Source organism: Abramis brama (assembly GCF_963993115.1).
Source record: "Abramis brama genome assembly, chromosome: 2".
Lineage (NCBI taxonomy): Eukaryota > Metazoa > Chordata > Actinopteri > Cypriniformes > Leuciscidae > Abramis > Abramis brama.
This window is the reverse complement of record NC_139964.1, coordinates 49327452-49351529: the sequence shown is the minus strand read 5'-3', so window position 1 is coordinate 49351529 and position 24078 is coordinate 49327452. Positions and strand designations below refer to the sequence as shown.

The following is a 24078-nucleotide window of genomic DNA, read 5'->3' as shown; positions in this document are numbered from 1 at the left end:
TAGTGCCCAAGGCCGCATTAATGCACGGGCTTACCAGGGCTGAGGCCTAGGGGCCTCCCAAGTTCAGGGGCCTCTCATGTTCAGGTTCATGATGAGCTGAAAAGGTCATATTGTTATGTAACTTGTCAGGTTTTCTGTCAATCACTCTAATCGCACGTTACATGTCTGCTGATTGAGTGACCCACGTGGAACCATAAGTCCCGTTCACACAGCCAGCGGTTTTGTCGCTGTATGTCGCTAGTCTCTATACTGTGAAGTCGCTTGTGGGCGTTGGTAGTGCTGTCGCTCTAATGTTATTGGTAGACTGCTCATCTGGCCACATCTATACAAAACACCATCACAAGTGATACAACTATATTATTTTAATTTGACTAGGAATTAGGCTCAAAAGAAACAGTATGCTGTTGGGAGAGTGTTTTTATATTACCACACATCAGTGTTCAGTGGATTAAATTTACTAGATTAACGATAAATTAACAAATTAAATGCGATTGCATTCTTACTAGTAACAACTGAATTAGAGAGCTCTCCATTTGGAATTGTTACTAGTAATAACTGAATTGTAGAGCTCTCTATTTAAATTGTTACTAGTAAGAATTGAATTAAAGAGCTCTGCAATTGCATTCTTAGTAACAATTCAATTGTAGAGCTCTCTAATTGTAATTCTTACTAGTAACAATTCAATTGTAGAGCTCCGTAATTAAAAATTAATGGAAGTCAATGGAGACATATGACTAGTAAAAATTAATTTGTAGAGCTCTCTAATTGGAATTGTTACTAGTAAGAACTGAATTGTAGAGCTCTCAAATTTAATTCTTACTAGTAAAAATGAATTACGACGAGTAACGCTGGGTACAATTTAAGATAAAACGGCTTGCCATATATCAGGTAGCTAAGAAATAAGTACTAGTACCTAATGAATAACTACTAGTATCTAATAAATACATACTAGTCACAATTGGAATACAGTCAGAACTAAATAGTTGATATCTGAATGACAGATCCCCATAGAAGTCAATGGCAAAATTTAAAATGTGTCACTAGTAACACAAGAATAGTTACTAGTCACTATTGAAATAAGCATAGTATATAATGAATACGTACTAGTATCTAATAATAAGGACTAGTAACTAATGAATAAGTAGTATCTAATAAATAAGTACTAGTATCTAATAAATAAGTACTAGTACCAATTTAATAGGCACTAGAATCTAATTAATAAGTACTAGTGTCTATTTAATAGGTATAGGCCTACTAGGATCTAATGAATGAATACCAGTCTCTAAAAAACATAATAACTATCTAATGAATAACTACTAGTATCTTTTAAAAAGGTACTAGTATCTAAAGAATAGGCACTAGTACCTAGAGAATAAGCACTAGTACTTAATGAAAATAGATACTAGTAGGTTTTAAGGATTAAATGGTGTGTCCACACTCCACATGTTCATTTTTGTCAATGCCCTGTTTGAATAATGAACGGTTTAAACCACGATGCCGTATGCGTTATTAATAAGAAATGTTTCTTCCAACACATTAGACAGGAGAATGATTCCTGAAGGGTGCTGGTGGGTAGTAATTATCTGAATTATGTAATCAAATTCCTAAAATGAAATAGGTTACAAGTCTAGGTTACTTGTAATTTGATTTTAAAATACTCGTTATAGACTTAAGCCTACAGTTTTTTTTTGTTTTTTTTATTGATTACATGGTCACTATATATTCACAAAATGGCTGTAGATGATTCATAATTTAAAGAATCTTCCTAATTCTCTTATTTTTATCTTTTAAAAATTCCTTTCAAAAAAAAGAAAGAAAAAAAAGAAGCTATATTGCTTAAGCCTATACATTCAGAAAGTCTTCGAGTTTTGTGGAATTACACACACAAGAACGGCTTGAGAGGCCACTCAGCATAAACAAGTAAAATATTTTTTTTTTTTTTTTTTTTTTTAGTGTTTTATTTTTATTTAAAAACAATTCTTTAAATTTAAAATTTTTAAGATTTAATTATTAGCTTTTCATTAATTTACGAACCCCCTAGTTACACAACCCCCAGTTTGAGAAAGCCTGACATATGTTTAATGCACTTCACGTTAACAAAGAGTGGAATACATTTTCTTTCTCTTTGCATTTTTATATCAATATGCTACAAGATTATTCTATACAAATCAATGTGATAAATGAGTTAGGTCAAAAGTCATCAGATTATTTTACCTAAAATGTGTAATGTAATAGATCCCGTTACTAATCATGATTTTCATCATGTAATTTGTATTCAGTAATGGATTAATTTTTAAGTAATCTACTCAGCACTGCTGAAGTACACAACACTGGTGTAATGGCTGCTGAATATTCAGCTTTACATTGGCATTTTACAATGGTCATTTTAAATGGTAGTATTTCACAATATTACTGCTATTACACTATTCTGAATCAAAAAAATGTAGTCTTAGTGAGCATAAGAGACTTCTTTCAATCAAATAACATTTAAAAAAAATTCCAAGTCCTAAAATTTTGAAAGGTAATGTGCAACATTAGCAGATAAGTGATTTTATCACTAGTTTCATGTTATAACATAATTTTAGGTCTTGTAGCCAGTTTCAAATCAGTACTGTATTTTGACATGTCTACATATAAATTGACTGGAAAATCTATGGGGGGGGGAGGGGGGGGGGGGTGTAAAACTATCACAAAGAAACAGGAATATGAGCATTATGAATTTTATTGAAATAATTAGTGTCAAAATGTATTCAATGCTGGAACTCTGGAACTGCTGGTTGACAAAAATAATGTTTTTGCTTTGAAAAAGTGTCCCATGAACAAGCAGACACAAAGACTGATCGCATGACAAAAGTAAAAAAAAAAGAAGAAAAAAAAAAGTTCACCCATCATATTATAACTGAGACTAAGTATTGATTGCTGAAAAGTTTACCACTTCAAAAATGATAGATATTTTAATTAAATGTCTCAGCTGGCTTCTCTTTGTCCAAATAAATACAAGGACTAAATATGAAAATGGATGTTCTGAACTTCATCAAACAGGGGTACAAAACTTTAGGCTGCTATGAAGATGGGAGACAAAAGTCTCACAGGCATCAGCCTGACTGAGAGGTGATGATGCTCTCTCTCTCCTCCATTCCTTGGCAGCTAAAACATCCAAAGATGTCAAAACTAGCCAGAAACATTAGAATTTCTTGACATGCATTTGGCATAAACCATGAATAAGCATTGAGAAAAAAAGAAGAAAAAAAAAAGTCTGTATGCAGCTAACCAAAAATCTACCAGATCCTTGTGAATCTGTAAACGTATGATTTCTTTATGCAATAAGACAAATTTGAAGATAAACATGCAATCAAATGAAAACAATTAGAAGTGACCCCAATCGTTTCATAAAATATTGTATTTTGGCCCAACAGTTAGATTAAGCACTTCCGTTGAATAGCACAAATTCTTTTAATACCTTATTCTAAATACTTCATATTTTATGCATTACATTGCAAAAACTGGGAGATCACTGTGAACACTAACAAGTGAACACTTGTGAACAAAAACAGAAAAACAACTTAAGCTAAAAAAGATAAAGCAAAATTAATCCCTCAACCCAAACTGTATTTCATGGCCATCTGAAACTGCTGATTTCCCCTCACTTCTTTTTTTCACTGCAGCATTTATGCTGCATACAAACGCACATAAATTCACAAACAAATGAAACAAAGCCTGTAATAGAGGAGAGAACAGCATTTCTCAGTTGTCACTCTTCTACATGATATCATTTCTGAGGCTGAATATTTCTGTGTACTCGGAAGATGAGCAAGACAGTGAGGACAGACTCCCATGGAAGTGCAGGAGATCCCAGCCTGCTCAGCATCAGGGTCCTGCGGAGCTCTCCTGATTCTTCTAGCTTTTCACGATCCCTCCGTCGCCCTCACTCACAAAGCGCTTACGCCCCCTGTTGGCCACAGGAATACATTTGTCATAATGCTAGTGTTCACAGGAAGAGAATTACCATCAAATATCAGACAGTAACAAACTAAAAATCCTTATTCTCTAAAGAACATCGATAAACAGGGAAGATGCAAGTCTCTGACCTGGTTGGACAGAAATCCCTCAGCTGCTTAGTGATGACTGACTCCTGGTAACAAAGGTCCACAAAGGTTTCCATAATGGAGTGTGCATGAGGCACATCCAGGTTAATCTCTGGCAGCTCGTCATATACACGCTGGAAGCCCTGTGTATAACACGCAAACCCATTAATTCTCTCACAAACAACTAGATGGAAAATGTTGCCAACCATGTTGGAGCAATTCCATATTTAACCTGGTCAGATCCAAATTATTGAATTATGTGGAATTCAATTATTGACTTGAAAGTCATTGTTATGAGCAGATAAAGCTAAAATATTACAACTGTAACAAGTTTAATGCCAGATTATTACAAATATGGAAAATGAATAAATAAAGACTACTTTGTGACTACTATGTGGGTTTATGTCCCTTGCTCACAAGCACAACAATAATGGCTCTCAGACTTTCCTCTGCATGGTTTGAACCTGCAACCTTCAAATGACCAGGTCAAGTTGGATATCAATACAACAAGCTTCGCTGAGAAACTTCTGCTGACGTTACAAAAGCAAACCATTTTGAATACAACCATGATCCAAAGATTAACAGACCCAAATTTAGTGATGACTGGAAAAAACTTTGAATAAATCACCATCCACTATCGTAGTGAATCGTGGGAAATTTTGGGCACCTCACTATCCGATTATGATTCCAATTCTAGGAATCACAATTCAATTCTAAAACGGTACTTTTTTTCTCCGATCGATAAATTCATTTTTTAAATGCATTTTATTTAAAAAAAAAACATACACATACTCAAATCAAAACAATTGTATGTTAAGTTCATTATTACATATAGCTTTAAAACACAAAGTAAATACAAAGTAATTTGTAACAATTTCAAATGGCATAAATGATGCCTTGTTAGAGAATTTGGAATACCAGCAGGTGAAACCGCATATATCCTGTGCAATGAAGTCCACGATTGCCGTTTAATTTGGTTTGGACCATGAAACCTTATGCAAGTTTATATACTCGTTCAGCGGTTTTGTGCGTGTGTAACTGGCAGCAAGCAGAACACAGCTGTCTCTAGCACATACAAGTGCCATCGCACATATGTGGAAAAAACTAATTTTCAGAATAGATCTAGAATCACCGAAGACGTGTTTCCCTGTGATGTCAATGGTTTTACGCCATTATAAACAGTACCATCTGTTGGTTAATAATTAAAATAACAATAATAGTAAGCAATAATTAGGATCTGAAATTACTAGAAGAATAATGGTAGAATGTTTAGACAGTTTTAGCTAATTGGTAACAGTATATCACCCAGCTGCATAATAGCTTTAAAAAAAAAAAAAAGAAAGTCAAGTTTGTACAAACCCTGTTCATCTGGTCCAGAGTGATTAGGCCGGTTTGCCACAACACCTTCAGGAGTTTGACCATCATCTGTATGGCTGTGTCACCTGTAGACTCTAGTACCATAATCACAGCCTATATCAACCAGACAGAAAAACAGGTGAGAGAAATCAGAATGAAGAGGAATGAGAGGAATCATACAAAATGCATGTTATTTTTTATTTAGTACTGTCCTGAATAAGATATTTTACAGAAGGAAACACAATGCATTTAGAGCCGGGAAATTAAAAAATTTGAACAGGATGAAGATGTCCAAATTTTCTTATTTTGTTTAAATATAAAAATATATATATTTTAGCACTGCCCTTCGAAAGCAGCAGAAGATACTTATATTTTTCACGGACGACAAATGAATTAGTATTTCAATTAATTGTAAATTTGTAACATTTTATTACAATCTACCTTGATCTTCAAATGCAAAAGTTTTCATCCCTGGCCTTTAATGCATCATGTTTCCTTCTGGAGCATCAGTGAATGTTTGAACCTTTTTTAACAGTTGTGTTTGAGTCCCTCAATTGTGCTCAATGTGAAAAGATCTCAAAATCATACAGTCACTGCTGGAAAGTGTTCAAATATGCAAAAGATACTGAAACTGAAGAATTTGCAGGACCTGAGGGATTTTTCTGAAGAACATTGGGCAGTTTAACTCCTCAGGACAAATGTAAAAAAAGTTGTGGATCATCCAGGTAACAACACACAGTATTAAGAATCAAGGGCACGTAAACTTTTGAAAAGGGTTATTTTTATAAATTCAGCTATTTTTTTTGTCTTGTGGACTTTATGTAAACATCTTTTATGTAAAATAACTTATTTAGGACAGTACTATAAACTGTATATAGTCATTTTTATATATTGTCATATATGACAATGATGACAAAGATGACAATTTATGTGCATTCAATATATTGACTATTTTAGTATGTGAAATGTTCATCCATACCTCATAGACCAGTTCATGATGAAAGTGTGGCACTTCTAGATCTCGCAGACAGTGCTCAGCCTCAGAGAGCACACCTGACACCAGGTACTCCTTTAGCAGCAGGTTCATCTGTAAAACAAACAGCAACAGAATATATAAACGGCAAATAAGGTGTAGGATGTTGAACAAAATTTGAGTTTCTTCATTTACATGTTTTGTGCCCAAGAAGTTTGAAGATAATTCAATTCTTCACCTAGCCTTCAAGAGATAGTGTTTTTACCCAAACTTTTTTGTTTTCTTTGTCTCACTATATTCCATGGGTTATGCTGATTCCAACAATATTCTATTTATAATTTTCTGTAATTTTGCTTGTCTGTCATTTTAAAGTTTTGTTGTCAACTCCTACTACAAATCTTGTCCAATTTTGTCCAAAATCGGCTCAGATGATCTTTGGACTGAGCCACACAAAAAGGACCAAATAGATGTTTGATTATTGCTACTGTTACAGTAAAACAACATTCCAAAATTTGTATTTGTTGTCTTATGCTATGTAGTTTACTATGCTAACCATTAGTTATTCTTTCTAATGTGGCTCTTCAGCTATCAAACTAACAGTAAACTTTGTTAATGGTTAATACTCTAGTTTAGCATATTAATCAGTTAGCATTGCTAATGCTTTTGCATGTACATTCTCACCTTGGAAGCTCTCCTTTGCACAGAGACAAATGTGTCCTCAATGTGGCAAACAAGCACAATAAGCAGCAAGCTCCCGAACTGAAGGTTCTGACTCTAGCATGTTACAATGTTCAAATTTATTGTGATATGCTAAGTACATTGTATTCTGTTCTTCTTTTACATGTATTCTTTTGGCTCAGCACTGCATAATTTTTGGCTAAATATTTTTTTGCGCCTGTTCATTCTCATCTTAAATGTCACCTGATACTGGCATTTTGATATCACTTTTTGTTTTTGTTCATTCAAGTGAGATAAGACGCAAAAGACAACTCAAATCAGTACTGGCAGGCTATCTAAGAAGTGTCTTTCTGTGCGCAAATTTCATAGACAGCACGCCAATACTGAATTTAGTTCTCTTTTGCGTCATTAAAAAAGCCTTTATCACAGTCCGCGTGTCGTCACATTCTGCTCCACTTAGTAGCGTAAAGGAATTTCCCCCTGCATTATTGTCAATGGACGGACGGCAGTTTTGAGAAGAAAATTATACTCATTTAGTTTCACTTAACAAAAAAAGTCAATGTTCAAAACTGTTTATTTAGACTTGCATGATACCCCACCATGCATGTCATCTTTCATTCTAATGTGTAACATGATCTGAGAGACGTGACTGTCAGCGCTGCCGATATTAACGAGCAGCGCACAGCTCAAGTTACTGCCAGAGGAATGATTTCATTTTATTTTTAATGTTATTTAGTTTATTTTTGCATTATATTACCACCCATTATTGTCTACAGTATCACTGCACTCAAACACGGATGATACGTTTACGATGATCAAAACAGTTATTTTGGAATAAATGTCTATGGGCTGGAAAATTCAATTTGAAGAAAGCATCATAAAGTAAGTGCATGAAAAAATGTGAACATTATGGTTTAATACAATAAGTTTTCCCCAACCTTTAATTGAATCCCCATAAAACAGACTTCAGTCTTAATTAATATTTTAAGATTTGCCTAATTCTAATGATCTTTAATGTGATACAGTATGTTGTTTGTATTCTATTCTTGTAGTTATGCAATAAAATAAGGTGATCGGATTCTGAAGTATTGCGCTCACACATACAGTATGGCTTGCGTGCTCCCCTTTAAATCACAAAATATGCGTTGGAATATGATGACACATTTTTTCTTTGTTTCACAATACTCAATTAATGATTGTAAACTAAGGCTGGTGTCTTTAGAAGAGGTATTTGTGCTGAATTTTACAAAAACAAAATCAAACCAATCCCATGCTATGGGCACAGCCATTGATACAGGCTGGAGTGGAAGTTTTTTTACGCTCCTATTTGAAGCTTCTGCTTTTCGAACGCGGAAGTGTGATAAAGCCCTATTGCGCTTGAATTGTTTAAAAGTACTTGAATTAATGATTGGATGATCATTGGATAAGCCTACATTAGTACCATCATCGGTAATGCTGGAGGGATTTGAAATCCGGCCTCACTTTACCTCTTTGATGAGATGTTTGACAGGCCTCTGTCCGCCACCAACTCCCCACACATTATCAAGCCGCATGATTTCCCTCTTCATGGAGAGCAGAACTGATGCTCTGTCCAGTGCAGCTCTAACAGTAATAAAAGGCATGAACACACAAACATGGGAACAGCATATCAGTGTGTCAGAAGCAGATAATACAGAACATAGAACAAAAAGAATGATTTCACACATTAGATAAAACTGCATATTCAATCTAAATTACCTTCATTGCCCACAAGCCACAATGACTGGTAAAAGCACAATTTACCACTTTAGTTCTAATAGTAGCCATTTTAACTTTTTAATTCAAATACACGCCATTCATAAATCCCTTTTAGGAATGTGAAAACTGCTTGAGTGACTAGTCGACAAGTAGCCCTAGTCGATTAGGCTGCTTGTGGGTTCAGTCTTATTGGGATGTGCTTCTTTCCATCTGTGCTACAAGATAATAAAATGCTACTTCTACAAACATGCTTCACTGTTACAAAGCAAAAGCATGTTTCATCAAGGGCCAATCAGAGGCAGTCACCACCGTTACGTAGTGACAAGGCAAATCTTTCTGCCACTGTTATCACATTTGGCTGGTGGCAGATGGTAAATTCCCACCCCAAATCCCACACTGACCCAAAATCCCATTATCATCGTGACTGCCTGAATTTAACTAAAAATGGTCGTCAAAACCTTGAAACCTTAAAGCACCTGCATTCAACACTTTTCACGTTAATTACAATTTGGTCTGTGATGCAATGAAGGTTCTGCATAAAATGTAGGTTTATGTACTGAGTAACAGAATACTTATTTATAATCTGGACACAAGACTGCCTGGTGAATATCCAAGCAAATTACCCAAATAACCAAGACTGTCACATCAAGCTCACCTGGCATGGTCACAATCCACCTTGCCTTTGTAACAGTCAAGGAAACTCATGGGTAAAGCGTGGTCAGCAATGGCTCGTGCAATAAATTGACCAAGCATCTGAAGAAAAGAAAGGAACCAGGTATTATAGAGAATGTGCTCATACAGGTTTGGAATGACATGAGGATGAATAAATAAACAAATGAGTGAGTGAAATAAAAAGTGAACTTGATTGAATAATAATATTTTTTAATCTTTTAATAATATTATCCTTTTTATGGAATTTTTCATTGTCATATGACATTTTTCCCTTACCTGTGGGGCCTCCGGTGTGTCCAGGATGAGGTCTGGCAGTTCTTTAAGTATTTTGTCAAACGCACGTGACATGTCCCTTTCAGAGAGCACCTTTCCAGATAAGTCTGAGAGAAGACGTGATGTAAGCTCTCTTTGGCTGGCCTTGCCTTCCAGAGACAGAGAAACAGCCAGAGAGGAGAACTCATATCTGTGATGGCCCAAGTTCAGCTCTTTGAGAAGCATCTACCAGACAAAGAAGGAAGCAGAAATAAAAGTTTAGATCAACAACTTACAAAGACTGTGGAAAATTGCTGGGAGGTGAATTAACCCTCTGGGGTCTAAGGTGTTTTTGGGGTCCTTGAGATGTTTTGACATGCCCTGACATTTGTGCTTTTTTCAGTTGCTTATAAACATATTAATGGCAAAGCTGTCATTACACTCTATTCAGCACAAACAGGGCTACCATAATATGTGAGCAACATGTTTGTACATGTTTGTATTTTTGAGAGAATAATGTTTATGCATGGTTATTGAAAAAAATAAAAATGAAAGTTTCTGAAATAAGGCCACAAAACACATACTAAATATGTGTCCACAAGACTTTTGACTAATGGATGTTGTCACCTAGAGTTTTTGCTTCAAAATGATCTGAAAATCATCCTGCCTAATCATTCACATAAAACAATACATTGATTTAAATTTTGTAAGACACTTTTTGTTTGGAAAGGCAATATGCGTGGGAGCGTGAATGATCATGAAAAATGCTCTGATTCACATCTGAGAAGACAATGACCCGCATAATGAGCCTTTCAGTCAGGTATGTCACTGAGAGGGTACCACAAGAAAGAATGCGAGGACAAAAAAAAATAAATAATAATAATAATAATAAATAAAATTAAAAAAAATAAATAAAAATAATAATAATAATAATAATAATAATAATAATAATAATAATATTATATATATATATATATACAAAAAATCCAAATATAAATGAAAGTCAAAAGCACATTTTCAGTATATAGTCATACCTGGAAACAAATCCTGTTCAAATAGGCTACATGGGCCATTCTACAGAATTGGTTCAAAGTTAGAGTTGGAAACATCTTGAAAATGTTTTGTCTTTTCCACAAATTTTGTATGCATGCAAATTGTATAATATCCAAGGTAAACATTTCTAGTAATTGTGCAGTTAATTTCCATACAGTATTTTCAGAAAGTCTTGGAATATGTATCCTCTCCCCAAATTTGTCACTAATAAAACACAATAATAAATAATTTAATGAGAAGGCTTATATTGACCTATTAAGGTTTTGTTTACATCTACCTTGTAAATATATTGTTTTGCTATTTTATTAAAAAGTTTTCACATGTAAATCATAACAATATTTCAAGTGTAATCTTTCTTTTTAAAAAGTATACATTTTATCATACGTATTTCAAAGTTAAGGATTCATTAGTTTGAATATAGCCTACATTGGAACAAACACTATAATAGCATTTTAGTTGATGACTTTATTTTTGACAAAACATACTATATATTTAACATATGAGCAGAAATTGGCGAACAAAAGCTTATTTGATGTGGCAGTAGTCTATTTTACAGTAAAAACTTTAAATCTATCCAAAACTAGTCAACAAAATGTTGTCTTTCATATTTCGTCTGTAAAATATCGTTTTTATGATATTTTAGAGCATATAAATGGTAATTTGCAGTTTAATACGTTGCTTATACAAAGACATTTTATTTCAACATATTTCAGTCGATTTTTACTCATCTCAGTATAGCAATACAGTTTGGTAAAAGCTAAACTAGTAGATGTGTTTATGTAAAAATAACATGTTTACTAATGTAAGGGCGAGTGTGAATGAACTGCACAGATGCCCGCTGCACTGATGCCCGCTCCTCGAAATGAAACTAAACCAGCACTTCTGAGGTAAATTTTTCCAGGATTATATTACTATAATGCTATTATTATTCCTCACAGCATCGCAAGACGACGTAAAGTACATGATTCTTATTTAAACGATGTGTTTTATCCAGCTGATGTGGGCGTTGATAGGTTTGCATTGATTGCCTCAGATCATTTGCGTTTGAATAGTGCGCGCGCTCTGTGGACGTGTTCACATCAGCAGATAATGAGTTGTAATGATCTGTAATGAGAACGACTGACATCTCTCCCTTTTCATACAGTTTACATAAACAGAGAATATTTGTTTTCGTTTTGAATTAGATCTTTAAAAGTAGACACTTAAATGATTATAAAGACATATAGCTCATGCCTGGGTGAATAGTATTCGCTGAGTTTTAAGTTTAGAGACGTGCTCCAGATAAAAAGTTCACGAAGAGGCAGAAAGCACACCCTGTTTATTTTCTTTACTTTACAAAAGCACAATGTTTTTTCAATTGTAAGTGGACAAAAAAAAAGTAGACATTTTACAGTTTATTTTTTCATATTTCTTAAGTCTGTATGACCATAAATTTGTATTTTAAGTCTATTTTGCTGCTATGTGAAAAGAAATCGAGCAAAATGCGCCAGCGCGTTTGCCGACCCCAGAGGTTTAAAGGAAAGGTTGACCCAAAAATGAAAATTATCCCATAATTTACGCTCTTGTGAATGTGTGTACAGCCGTTGCCGGTTTTATAAAAACCCATCGCTGTTTGGCTGAAAGAAGAATGTCATATACACCTAGGATGGCTTGAGGGGGAGTAAATTATGGGATAATTTTTGGGTGAACTATTCATTTAACTGGTTTAAATTCTGAGGAGCAATTAGAATACTGTATATCAGACCAGTATGATGCTCTAATGTAGTGGTTCTTAACTTTTTTGACTTCAATATTTAAAGGCCCGACAGTCCTAGTTCTGTAAATTAAATTTCAGGATTCCAGACATCCTAAGAGATTAATGTTCTTCAAGGATGCAGCCCAGGTATGTGTGTTGGAGCAGGTTTGGAACTAAACTCTACAGGACTGTGTGGACCTGACTGTGTTTTGCACCCCTGAATTAACAGATAAACAAATTAATTCAGTGTCTAAGCTCAAAAACATATCAAAGTTCAACCAGGAGAGGAGCTTGCACACATTATCGTAGAAAATGTCTTATACAAAAAAAATATTTAGATTCCAAATACAAAGACAATTTTTTTTTTTTTACATCATCAGTGTGAACAGGGGGTGAATTATAAATAAGTCATATTTTGATTTAGATTTTTTTCATCTTTTTTTAAGGCTTGGTTTAATTTCCCCTAGTGGGCCCCAGCTTCCTGGATGAGAAGCATTGCTCTAATGGTATTCAATGAATGGGAATGGAATGTTTAGCTACTAACACTACTGAAACAAAGTTTCTGTTATTTGGCATCTGGCTTTGTGTTAAGCTATAGCTCACCTCCACCTCTTTGGTGTCTCCATGCTCAAAGTACTCCTGCACAATGGGGTTGATGGTCTTCTCGAGTTCTCTCTCGTCCAGCTCCGGTACTACTGTAGCATATACCGTGTCTCCCTGATAAACAAACAAGAGTCTGACACTAGAAAAAACACCTTTAACAAAGGGATAACAAATCAATTAAACAAATACTAAATCATTAAAAAAAAAAAAAAAAAAAAATCATCTTTTATTTTCCCTAGTAGATCTCTCCAGTAAACTGTCATTGCTGCAGCCCATCTGTGTTTGTTAAACACTTGGGTGATACAGTGCACTGATTAGCATAACAGCAGTATTCAAACAGCATGAATATCAGCAGGGCTGCCAGAACCACTTTTAGCTCACATCCCACTCAACTGAACAAGAGAAACACTGACTCTGATTCTTAAAGGACTAGTTCAACAAAAATTTAAATGCTGTCATTATTTACTTGCCCTCATGCCATTCAAAACATCAAACCTCATTGGTGGTCATGTCATGACGCAGGAATGATATTATTGACATCACCATATTTGATTTGGGCTCTATATACATGAGCTGTGTCTGAAATCGCATACTGTATAGCAAGTGCTACATTTGGTTTGAAATGTACTTCATGACCATTAAAGGGGTCCTACTACGCCCTTTTACAAAGTCTTGATTTTGTTTTTGAGGTGTACTAGAATATGTTTTCATGCTTGATTGTTCAAAAAAACAGTATTTTTCACATATTTTACATTATTACAGCACCTCTTTCCCCAGTCTGGCCTGAACACACTGATGTTTCAATGAAGCCCCTCCTTTAAAGGGGTCATATAATGGTACATGCACTTTTACAAGTTGATTGTACTGAAATGTGTGTTGGCAGTGCCTGTACACAACCATCATAAAATGATAGAAATCCATCAAGTGTTTTTTTTTAAATCTTCTTATATGTTTCCCCTCATCTCAAATCAAGCTGTTCGAATTTTTGACGTCACAAAATCGACGCCCCTCCCACGATTGTTGATTGACAGTTAGCGTTTCAACACAGCCCCGCCCTCGCTCGTGAGCTGTCAATCATAGCCCGCACGGACCGGCGCGTCATTGTTGTGATAGCTGGAGCACTGCAGAATGGCGTCTAAGCGATTGTGGTGTTCTGTTCTTGGGTGCAATAAGGAACACAGCAGTCATGTTGATGTTCCTAAAACCGTATAGCTGAAGATGCAGTGGCTGAGTTTGTTTTCGAATGGAATATTCCCCACGATCAACGTCAATGCTTTCATGTGCGTGAATCATTTTACCAGACTCGAGACTGCTTTACAAACGAGGTCAGTATAAAGCTGTTTTTGCTAAGAAGCTGCTCCTGTATTGTCTGTACCAACTATTCGTGTTCCTGCTGAACCTACAGAAGAACTGAAGTGAGTGTAACGTTTTTTTAACCTTTAGGCCTATATTAATCTTTGCAAATCGCTTGCTGGCACGCTTCACGATGAATGCAGCTATTTTTACACTAAAGGTACATTACGGCATGTTTTCTATGTATGACGTTCTCAATATAATTCATAATCCCACGTTTATAATGAACAACGTGTTATGGTTGTTGTGTTACAAACGGTGTACACACAGAACAGAGCGAAGCTCATTATCATTTAAAGACACATGCACTGAAACGGCGTGCTGAAAGCAGAGCTGTTTTTGACCAGGTAAAATTAGTATTTTCTTACAATTCTAATGAGAATTTTTAATTAAAGTATATTACAAACTTTTAATTTAGACCCTAAAGAATCATATTAGCTTGTACAAAAATGGCATTATATGACCCCTTTAAATACGAAATGTGTTGTAATTGGTTGGCTGGCCCAATGTTGTGATTGGCACCGCTAAGCGCATGTTCAGGAAATGCCACGCCCCTTACCATGAGCTGCTCGACTCAGATGTAAATATTAAGGAGTAGATCTAAAAAAGATATACACTTTTCGGCAACACAGCTTCTTCAGGACAGTCCTGAAGAAGGCTGTGTTGCCGAAACGCGTAGATCTACTTTCAACTGGTTTTAATGATTTAGCCCAGTTCATTAAAGGCCATTTACTTTACCATGTGATTGCCTTGGAGTATTTCATCTACATCGTCTACATCATGATACTTGTCAGAAAACTATGGCAATACAAAGAGTAATCGATCACAAAACCATGGTTAATTTTCCTAAGGGGCGGTGAACATCCTTACAAAAGCGAGAGCTTACAAATGCTACAGTAAACAATATATAAACACTCATTTTGGCTAGCAGGCGAGCGGAGCTAAAGAGCTTTGCCCTTTGTTTACATTGTAGCAACAACATAAAACTTATAATTGGAACTGTTGGTAGAAAACGCAACTAGAAATAATAAGACATACTTGCAAGTTGTTATCCAAAAACAACAGATTGTCCCGACAAAGTGAGAACTGCTCCATTTCAGGAGAAGCTTTTGTGCGTAGCCTGCATTGTACTCTCTTAGTTTCTGGAAGCTGTTCTCCATTAAATGTGCAGCACACAGATAAACGTTGGGGTTATAATGTTCAGGAACAGTGTTTAAAATTAATTTTAACAACTCTAAGTTCGTCAGCTTTAGGAAGGTCAAACAAATGAGTTTTGGAAACGGGTGGAAAAAACAGTGTCTCTTTGACATAGCGACAACACTGTCTTCTCTAATGCAGCTCAACCAGGCACCTTTTTTGCACATTCTATGGGAGGAGATTATTTAAATGAGTAACATTATGATTTCACAAGATCCGGAAAAAACGCGTTGTAGTCAAAACGAGCCATTCATTGTAATTCTTGGAAAGTGGATTCTGTTAAATAAAATATCTCCCTTTGGAAGTTAACTCTGAGCTTTGTAACCTTGCAGATCTTTTGTATGCTCAAACAGCAACATTACACACTAACTTAAGTTGAAAAAGCATAATAGGACCCATTCAAAAAAAGTAAAAAAAAGTATAGATAGTAAAGTGTCCAGTGGATACACACTTCAGAACCTTGTCGGAAGTAGTAGATAATCCAAGTACTTTTCGCCTACTGTTATATGGTATTATAAATTTGGACAAACTACTTGCATTTGGCAGACATTTGCTGACAAATAAACAGGGATATCTGGGTGCAGGTGCATGTGTTGACTGGCATGAAAGTGTACTAGTATTCTTCATGTATAGGCTGCAAAGGTAAATAGTAGGTGTACTCTTACCTGTGCAGATTCATCATAGTTGGGGTCCTTTGCGTCAGGTTCCTCCACCTCATATACCATACCTGCTGCTCCCCACACACCTTTACCACCTGCTCCACCTATTCATAGGGGCAATAAGAATAAAACAGCTATAAGATAGCCAAAAACGCAAAAGGTAGGGAGGAAGGAATTTGAAATATAAAACATTTATCCAATAGAAACTAGAACATAAGAGGCGACTTTTATATACTTATAAACTTTTGTATCCATTAAATAAATATATCATGATGATAAATACTGTAACAGTGATGTAAGATTCTGGTCATACCACACAAATAACCAAAGTTACTAAATGGTGGTTTGTAGTTTATATTAACATCTAAATTTGGTATCCATCTATCTTTAATTAACTGATATATTGGAAAAACAAATAATTAGAGAACAATTCATATTTCACAATCTCACCTTTTTTGGGCAGTCCTCGACCTTTACCAGTCCGTGACTTTCGATCATTTACAGCATTTTTACCCTTGGGGCTGTGTGGATCGGTAGAAAGCTCTCCAGAAACCGATTCAGAAAGTGATTCCCGAGTGGAATCCCGGGAGGATGATTTACGCAGGCGCCGTTTAGCCTTAGCTTTCAGTCTGGCCTCATGCAGGGCCTTTTCCTGAGGGGTCCAGTTCCCATTCACCTCCAACTCATTCAGATCCTCACTGCCATACATCCCATCCACCCCATCCTGCTCTTTCTCAAGTGAGAACACACCTGTACCAGACACAGACAGAATCAACACTAATAAGATACTCCTAGCTTGTGCACTAATCTAGCTTATACTTCAAAACTTGGCATTGTGTACTATGAATATTGTTGGTTTTCAATTTTTATAAACTACTTTAAATGTAAATATACAATTAAGGCTCCTGAAAAATACAAGCCCAAAAGAAAATTCACAATTTGTCATTTAAATGCATCAAAAAATATGTTTTAAACATCAATCAGGCATACCACTTTATGGCCTGGTTTTTACAGTCAGGGCTTAAGATATATGTCAGTGCAAGTTGCTTTCAGTTAAAACAGCTCAAACGTGCATCTTAGTCTGGGACTAGGCTTAAGCCTTGTATGTGAAACCGGGGATAAGAGAACTAAACAATAAAAAAAATTAAAAAAAATATTGACATTTTCAAGTGACATACATGTACCACCCCAAGCATTTTAATCATCAATCAGCTTTAATTTCTTTAGCTTTAATTTTATCATGCAGAAATGTTTATCTTTTCTGCACACCTGGTCATGTCTCATATTCACCTCCGATAAACCTTAAAACAAAGTTCTAGTTATCAGCCCTAAAAGCATGCAAGCATCTTAATTCAAGAGGTTTCATTTGCTGAATTTCAGGCTCTGGAACTGTCAGCCAAAATTCTTGCACAATCTTGGCGTTTAAAATAATGTGGGGGGAAAAACTATACACATTATTGTCATTTACTGAGCAGCAGATTTTAAACAATGCACTGCTTCTTGTGTCACCAATATGGAAGGAGAAGGTACCTGACATTCAAGGAATAATTCACTCAAAAATAAATTGCAATTTTTTTACACCAAAAAGGGATATGAAGAATCTTCAACTGGTCATACTTTTAAGGTTCGCTGTACCTATACCGGTACTATAGCAAAAACTATTGTAAATGCTATTGAACTTTGTTTTGTCCCGTTCATTGTTTTGGTTATTACAATCAATCATGACTTTAGGTGCATATAAACTTACTGACATGTTTACACTGAGATAAGGTGGCATGCAACAAAAAGAGCATGTGTTATGAAGGTGCAATTTAATAACATGATATTATATCCCAATACTTGTAGTGAAAACATGCATGAAATGCAGTACTTCTCATAATGTAAAAAATGATTCCAGAACACAATGTAAAAAGTGAGTCCACTTTCAAGTCAATGTCTCAAAGCTAATCTCAGAGCTGCAATAAATATGAGCTGAGGTTCATCCAAAAACAGATGTCTTGACAAACCATATGCTACTCTGTTTTAAAGGGATAGACTCAAAATAAAAATGCATACAGGTTTGAAACAACATTAGAGTGTAAAAGTGTTTTTTCTGCTTTCACTGGACTACACAAAAGGACAAGCAAATGAAGAGATAAAGAGGGCAGCAGCAGCACAAGGAGGCAGAAAAGCTGACTTTGCTTTTTCTGATGCCTCTCTGGTGCTCTTGCCAAGCCTGACTACATATGGCAGTGTACGGTCTACATGGGGGGGGGGTTATGGGGAGGAGTAGGAGTGGCCTTCATGGTAATAAATACTCCCGTCCTAAAATACTAGCTCTGATCAGACGAGAAACCACACTGTAGTTACTACAGTGTTTAAACCTGTTAAAAGTGCCAGGAACAGCAACACAAAATGGGCACAGCAGGGCCAAATCAAAAGTGTTACTTCAAAATGTTGTAGCTATGTTCTGTAAAAGTTTTTGACTAGGCCACCAGAGGTCTAAACTACATCCAAAAAAAAAAAAAAAAACCCCACAAATTGCTCAATATTAACAATGTTGATTCATTTTGGTATTAAGTATTAAGCAATCAGGAGAACAGGAGGTGTGGTGGGTGTGTTTAACCAGCAGTTTAACTGTCATTAAGGAAAATGTGACATGATAAAAGGAAAACGTCTTATCTATTTTGACAACTATGGCTTATTCACCCTTTGACATCTTCTTGGGGTGTACATTAGTCCCACTTTACAACAACAAATACAGTTAGTAGGGCAAATTTGCCTTTCTAGTCTGTGCATTACATATTATGCAGTATGATTGTTAAACAATTATAGGGATCCAAAAATTGGCTGGTATTCATAGAATGGGGTCAAAAATATCTCATTTGTTTGTTGCAAGCTGAACAAAGACACACATTCAACATAATGTTTTTTTTTATATAATACATGTCTTTCCAATAGAGATGCTCTGATGTATCAGACATTTTTTAATCAAATTAAAATTTCATCAGTTAGAAAAAAGTTATAGGTATACTAAAAAAATATATTACTAATTTATCATTGGTTTATGTGCATTTATTGTCTAAGCTATAATCAGCTTGTTTTCCTCCAGAACTGCACATGGTGACACGTGATATACTTTCATAAATGTTTGAGAGGTAAACATTTAACGTTTTACTGTCTGCTGAAAATATGCAAGGAAAAAACAGCTAAATAATAACAGTGTCATAGGGACAAAATATATGTATATTACAAATGTATATTGTGTCATATTAGAATATTTATTATATATTTATACTATAGATAAACTATATATATTTCTGTATTGTAATGTAGGCCTACGCCTGATTTTAAATTAATAGAACCAATCCAGTAATGAAAATGACTGAAGGTGAACACAGCATTAAAAATGTTCTCTTGTATCTCTATGTATTTGTGTAATTGACTTGTGTTTAACTCAATAAAAGACAATTTAAAAGGCATAAAAAGTGATATGACAAGTAGGGATGCACCATAGCACTTTTTCCAGAACGAGTCCGATACCTATACTTTTATTTTAGTACTTGCCAATGCTGAGTACCGACTACCGATACTTGTATTTTCATTGTATTTTTAATAATACATTGAAATTTTTGAAAATATTGGGCAGAGAAACCAAAAGAATATGAATCAAATTAGTTGGCTTAGCAAATAGATATGTCCTTTGGTTATTTTCATGTCTAATTATGCCTGTTAAAATTTGTTGTAAGAGCTAATGTTACATTCACTGTTCATATTATTGTTCTATAATATTTTATATATGTGCGTGCGTGTGTGTGTGTGTGCGTGTGTGTGTGTGTTGGGTCACTGATCTGGACGCTGTTTTTATGAAAATCGCGAAAACAAATCATGAAATATTTATATTCAAACTCATGTGGCAAGAAAAAAAAAACATCCGGGTATCTCAGCAAGGGGGCGTATGTTTTAATATTGTAGCAAATTTCCCCATAACAAAGAAGCTTAATGATTGTATCGCATAGGCTACAAGATCAAACATAAATAGATATAATTAGAAAGGAAACGTATTTAATGACACAATCGGTCATTCCATATTGGTTTGTTCATAAGCCAAATTTGCAGCAATAAACATGACAATGCTAGCTCGTTTTGCGGTTAACTGTTTTGGTACCAAGTTGTAGAGTTTATATTATAAACAATAGTTAATTTGTGTAAAATATGGGGAAATAATGTTGCTTGTATTTGACCACTTTATTTGTATCAGAGAAATTATTAAAAAATAAAATGCTTATCCGCAAAAAGTTTTGCATGAAATAGTTATCTTGCTTATATGCGTTCACAATAACAACCAGTGAAATCATGGTATTAATGCAATAATGCACCGATTATTTTTCTAGAAGTTTGCACCACACATGCGATATACAAGCCTTTCTGCCAGAGCACATGGTGGAACATGAGTGCAACTAAAGCCCATGTCGTCTGCAAAAACGACACCGTAAAAGACCAACTACCATATGCATTGACTAGCCAAATGCAGGCTGAATACATAAATGAGCAGTTGTTAAGGCAATCAGAGGTTTAAATGTTCGTACCATCGTTTTGGGTGGCAGTGGTCCAGGCTTCAATCTCAGTCGCCATTATACGCTTGTTTACCGTCCTCCTAAGCCTGCAGATCACGGAAACAAGTAGTAACCACATCAATATCAAACGTGCAAAATCCCGTGATGACATAAATAACAATAACAAAAAGATATATAGTGTCTGACCATAGCGAATGATCTGACCGGTGTAATTTACGTTTCAGTCGTAACGTTAAATGCATTAAGCTTAACCTCACCTTAAACTGAAGGCTCGCTTATCACTTAAAATCTAGCAGTAAGGTAGCTGGTAGAGTAAACAGTCCTTGAGGAAAATTAGAAGATTCGGCAAAAATATCTTGTTTAATAATAATAAATTCAAGTCAAAAATGTCTACAAAAATATATATATTTGCATTAGAAGTGCACGTTGCAGAGAGGAAGCAATAACATGGACAGTGTTTTCAACTTCAGACAGCTCAGAGCACGTCACATGAGTAGCGTGAGCCTCATGCATATTAATTACGCAACGTGTGTTTCGTCTAGTAGGACTGTTCTAAAGTGGACGAATGAACGTGACTTGTGACTCATGAATATTAAATACGTTACGTGACTGGTCCGAATGGTCCAACGCTCCAGGAAGCCTACTAAGCAACGTCAGCATCACTAAATTTATATTCATGAGAGAAGTAATTTCGCCGTAGTGTTGGATTTGTAATGGGGAGTGAATGGAGGGGCTGGAATTAAACCGTTTTGTCCAATCTCATAGCAATGGCAAACTAGGCGGAGTTTGACGAGTTTGTTTCTTTGGTAAACACAATTCAATGTTTGGAGTTGTGCAGATTTTGATACAGTGTTGTAGCCATAGACTGTAAAAATAAAATAAAAGTGGTAGCCTATACTAAATTACTTACTTAAATCACTTAAAACGTAAAATATTAGGCGATATTGTAATTTAGTTAATCTGTACATTTTAGCCGTAGGCTACTATAAATTGCAGGATTTTATATATCTATGTCGCTTTCTGGACATCAAACATAACTGTGATTGCTATTTCAATCTTTATAGTTTTTCTTTGCACGCATCCACACATTCTGTCTGATGTGATAAGTCACCTCTCTCTCTCTCTCTCTCTCTCTCTCTCTCTCTCTCTCTCTCTCTCTCTCTCTCTCTCTCTCTGTAAGTAGCGATCTATGTGTTTTTCAAGTAAATACTGTTGAATACAAGAATGTATTGAAAAGGAAAACTAAAGATTTAAAGCTGTATTATAATGTGTTTGTAGACTTCCGCCTTCAACGAAATACAAGAGCCTTTAAATTTCCCAGTACGCCACTAGATGTCGCTATCACCACAATAGTGATGTTTCCACTACAACTTTCCCACCTTATTCCAGATGGAAAATTAACATCATGATATACACTGGTGTATGAATTGCTCTTTAATTGTGTTTTTAAAATATTGTGTTAACTGTATTGTTTAAAATTTTGTATTTTGTAACTGTTTTGTATTTTTTTTCTTCACACTTGTATTTTTAATTCATCATCAAAATCAGTTTGACCTTAGATCTCATGTTTGTTTGGTTAATCCTTTTTTTTTCTTTTTTTTACCACATGCACCTATGCACCCCATTATTAGGCTATAAATTATTTATTATAAATTAAAATGTATTATTATTTTACATGAATTAATTTAGGTTATGCGTTTAATAGTGTGTGGAATGCTAATAAAAAAATCATGGTATCAGTGATGTGTTGCATATCAGAAACAGTTTTCTATTCACTTGCACTATTGATATAAATATGTCTGACTATTAATTCAGTAGTTCAGCAAATGAGATGTCTCTCTATTTAAATGACTTAGCAATTGGCCCAATTTGAAGCAGACCTCTTCATTATGTAATTAACCTATTTATTTATTTATTTACTTATTTGAAAATGAAGATTTCTGAAGCATGATAATGAAGCATTATCAAAAGTTTTGGTGTGATTTTCCGCTGCATTCAACTAGAAGTATAAACTTCATAGAATTTAAAAAAATATGGTTGTCTATAAGTTTATGTGCAAATTTATGTGCTGTCTTCTTTTTATTTTTTTGAGTCCATTAAGTTGACTCCACCCCCTATTTGGTGATGTGCACAGCTGCACTTGTGGGCTGTGGAAACACATTCCCAGGCACGCAAAGCCTGTGGGGCTCTAGCTCTCTTTTCATTCTCACTTACAACAAGTCTTCCTATGCTTGGAATTTTGTTAAATTTTTTTTACATTTATTTATTTTTTGCTCTAATTTGTCAGCATTGAGTAAATTAATATTTACAAGCAGTATAGGACCATATTAGACTATGCCATCAGTCCCTTAATTGGCCCAGACGGGTTACACTGTATGGTTATATAATATAATATAATATAATATAATATATATATATATATATATATATATATAATACAAGAGTGTAATTCAACTTTTGAAAAAAAAAAATTTTCTTTTGAAGTTTCACTTTTAAATGGCTTCTCATTTTGCAAATAACAGTTTGAGACCTATTTGTCTAGAGCTTACTGATTACTGGACACCTTGCTCTCATCTATGCCTACAGAGAGCAAAAATAACCCCCTAACATTTCTTTGCATGGTTACAATACAATAACATACTGCAACCCTTTTGATTGACCTGGTTTCTGCAGAAATTAGTCATAAAAATGTCACAGCGACAGACAAAACAGTCTGCTTACATACCATACCACCACACAAACAGTGTGTTTTCATGTTTTATTGAACCCACTGGGTGAACAGTGCACGATGGAAAAAATGATGTGATGTAAAAAAGGCTAATGACTTCTCCAAAAGCTAAATGGAATCAGGACTCATCGTTCAATCAATGAGATTACATATTGAAGGTTTTGGGCAGAGCCTGCACTGTACAACACATATTTTTAGTTTGCTATTTGCGGGAAGCATAGCCTTATGTTAACCATGTGTCAAAAACAAAAGAGTTCTTAGAACACATTCAGGGTTACAGTATCTTTAAAAGCCTCGATGTTCATCAGTCCACAGTAAAACTAATAGTCTATAAATACAGAAAGTTCAGGACTGTTGCTTCTCTCTTTATGAGTGGGCGTCCTGCAAAGATGACTGCAAGAGCACAGTGCAGAATTTATGTGAAGACTTGCTAATATCTAT

The 24078-nt window shown here is 35.1% G+C and overlaps 1 protein-coding gene across 1 annotated transcript; it reads right to left on the bottom strand.

Moving 5' to 3' along the window:
* Positions 1 to 2704: 2704 nt before the first annotated feature.
* On the bottom strand, positions 2705 to 21404 carry pdcd4a (programmed cell death 4a). The gene is made up of 12 exons (XM_084104659.1): positions 21167 to 21404; positions 20922 to 20995; positions 16804 to 17103; positions 16360 to 16457; positions 13145 to 13258; positions 9778 to 9999; positions 9485 to 9582; positions 8580 to 8694; positions 6421 to 6528; positions 5445 to 5555; positions 4089 to 4228; positions 2705 to 3949 (listed from the first exon to the last, which is right to left on the bottom strand). Exons 2-12 carry the CDS (start codon positions 20965 to 20967, stop codon positions 3898 to 3900), a joined length of 1404 nt encoding a protein of 467 aa, XP_083960785.1. The 5' UTR covers positions 20968 to 20995; positions 21167 to 21404; the 3' UTR covers positions 2705 to 3897.
* Positions 21405 to 24078: the final 2674 nt, after the last annotated feature.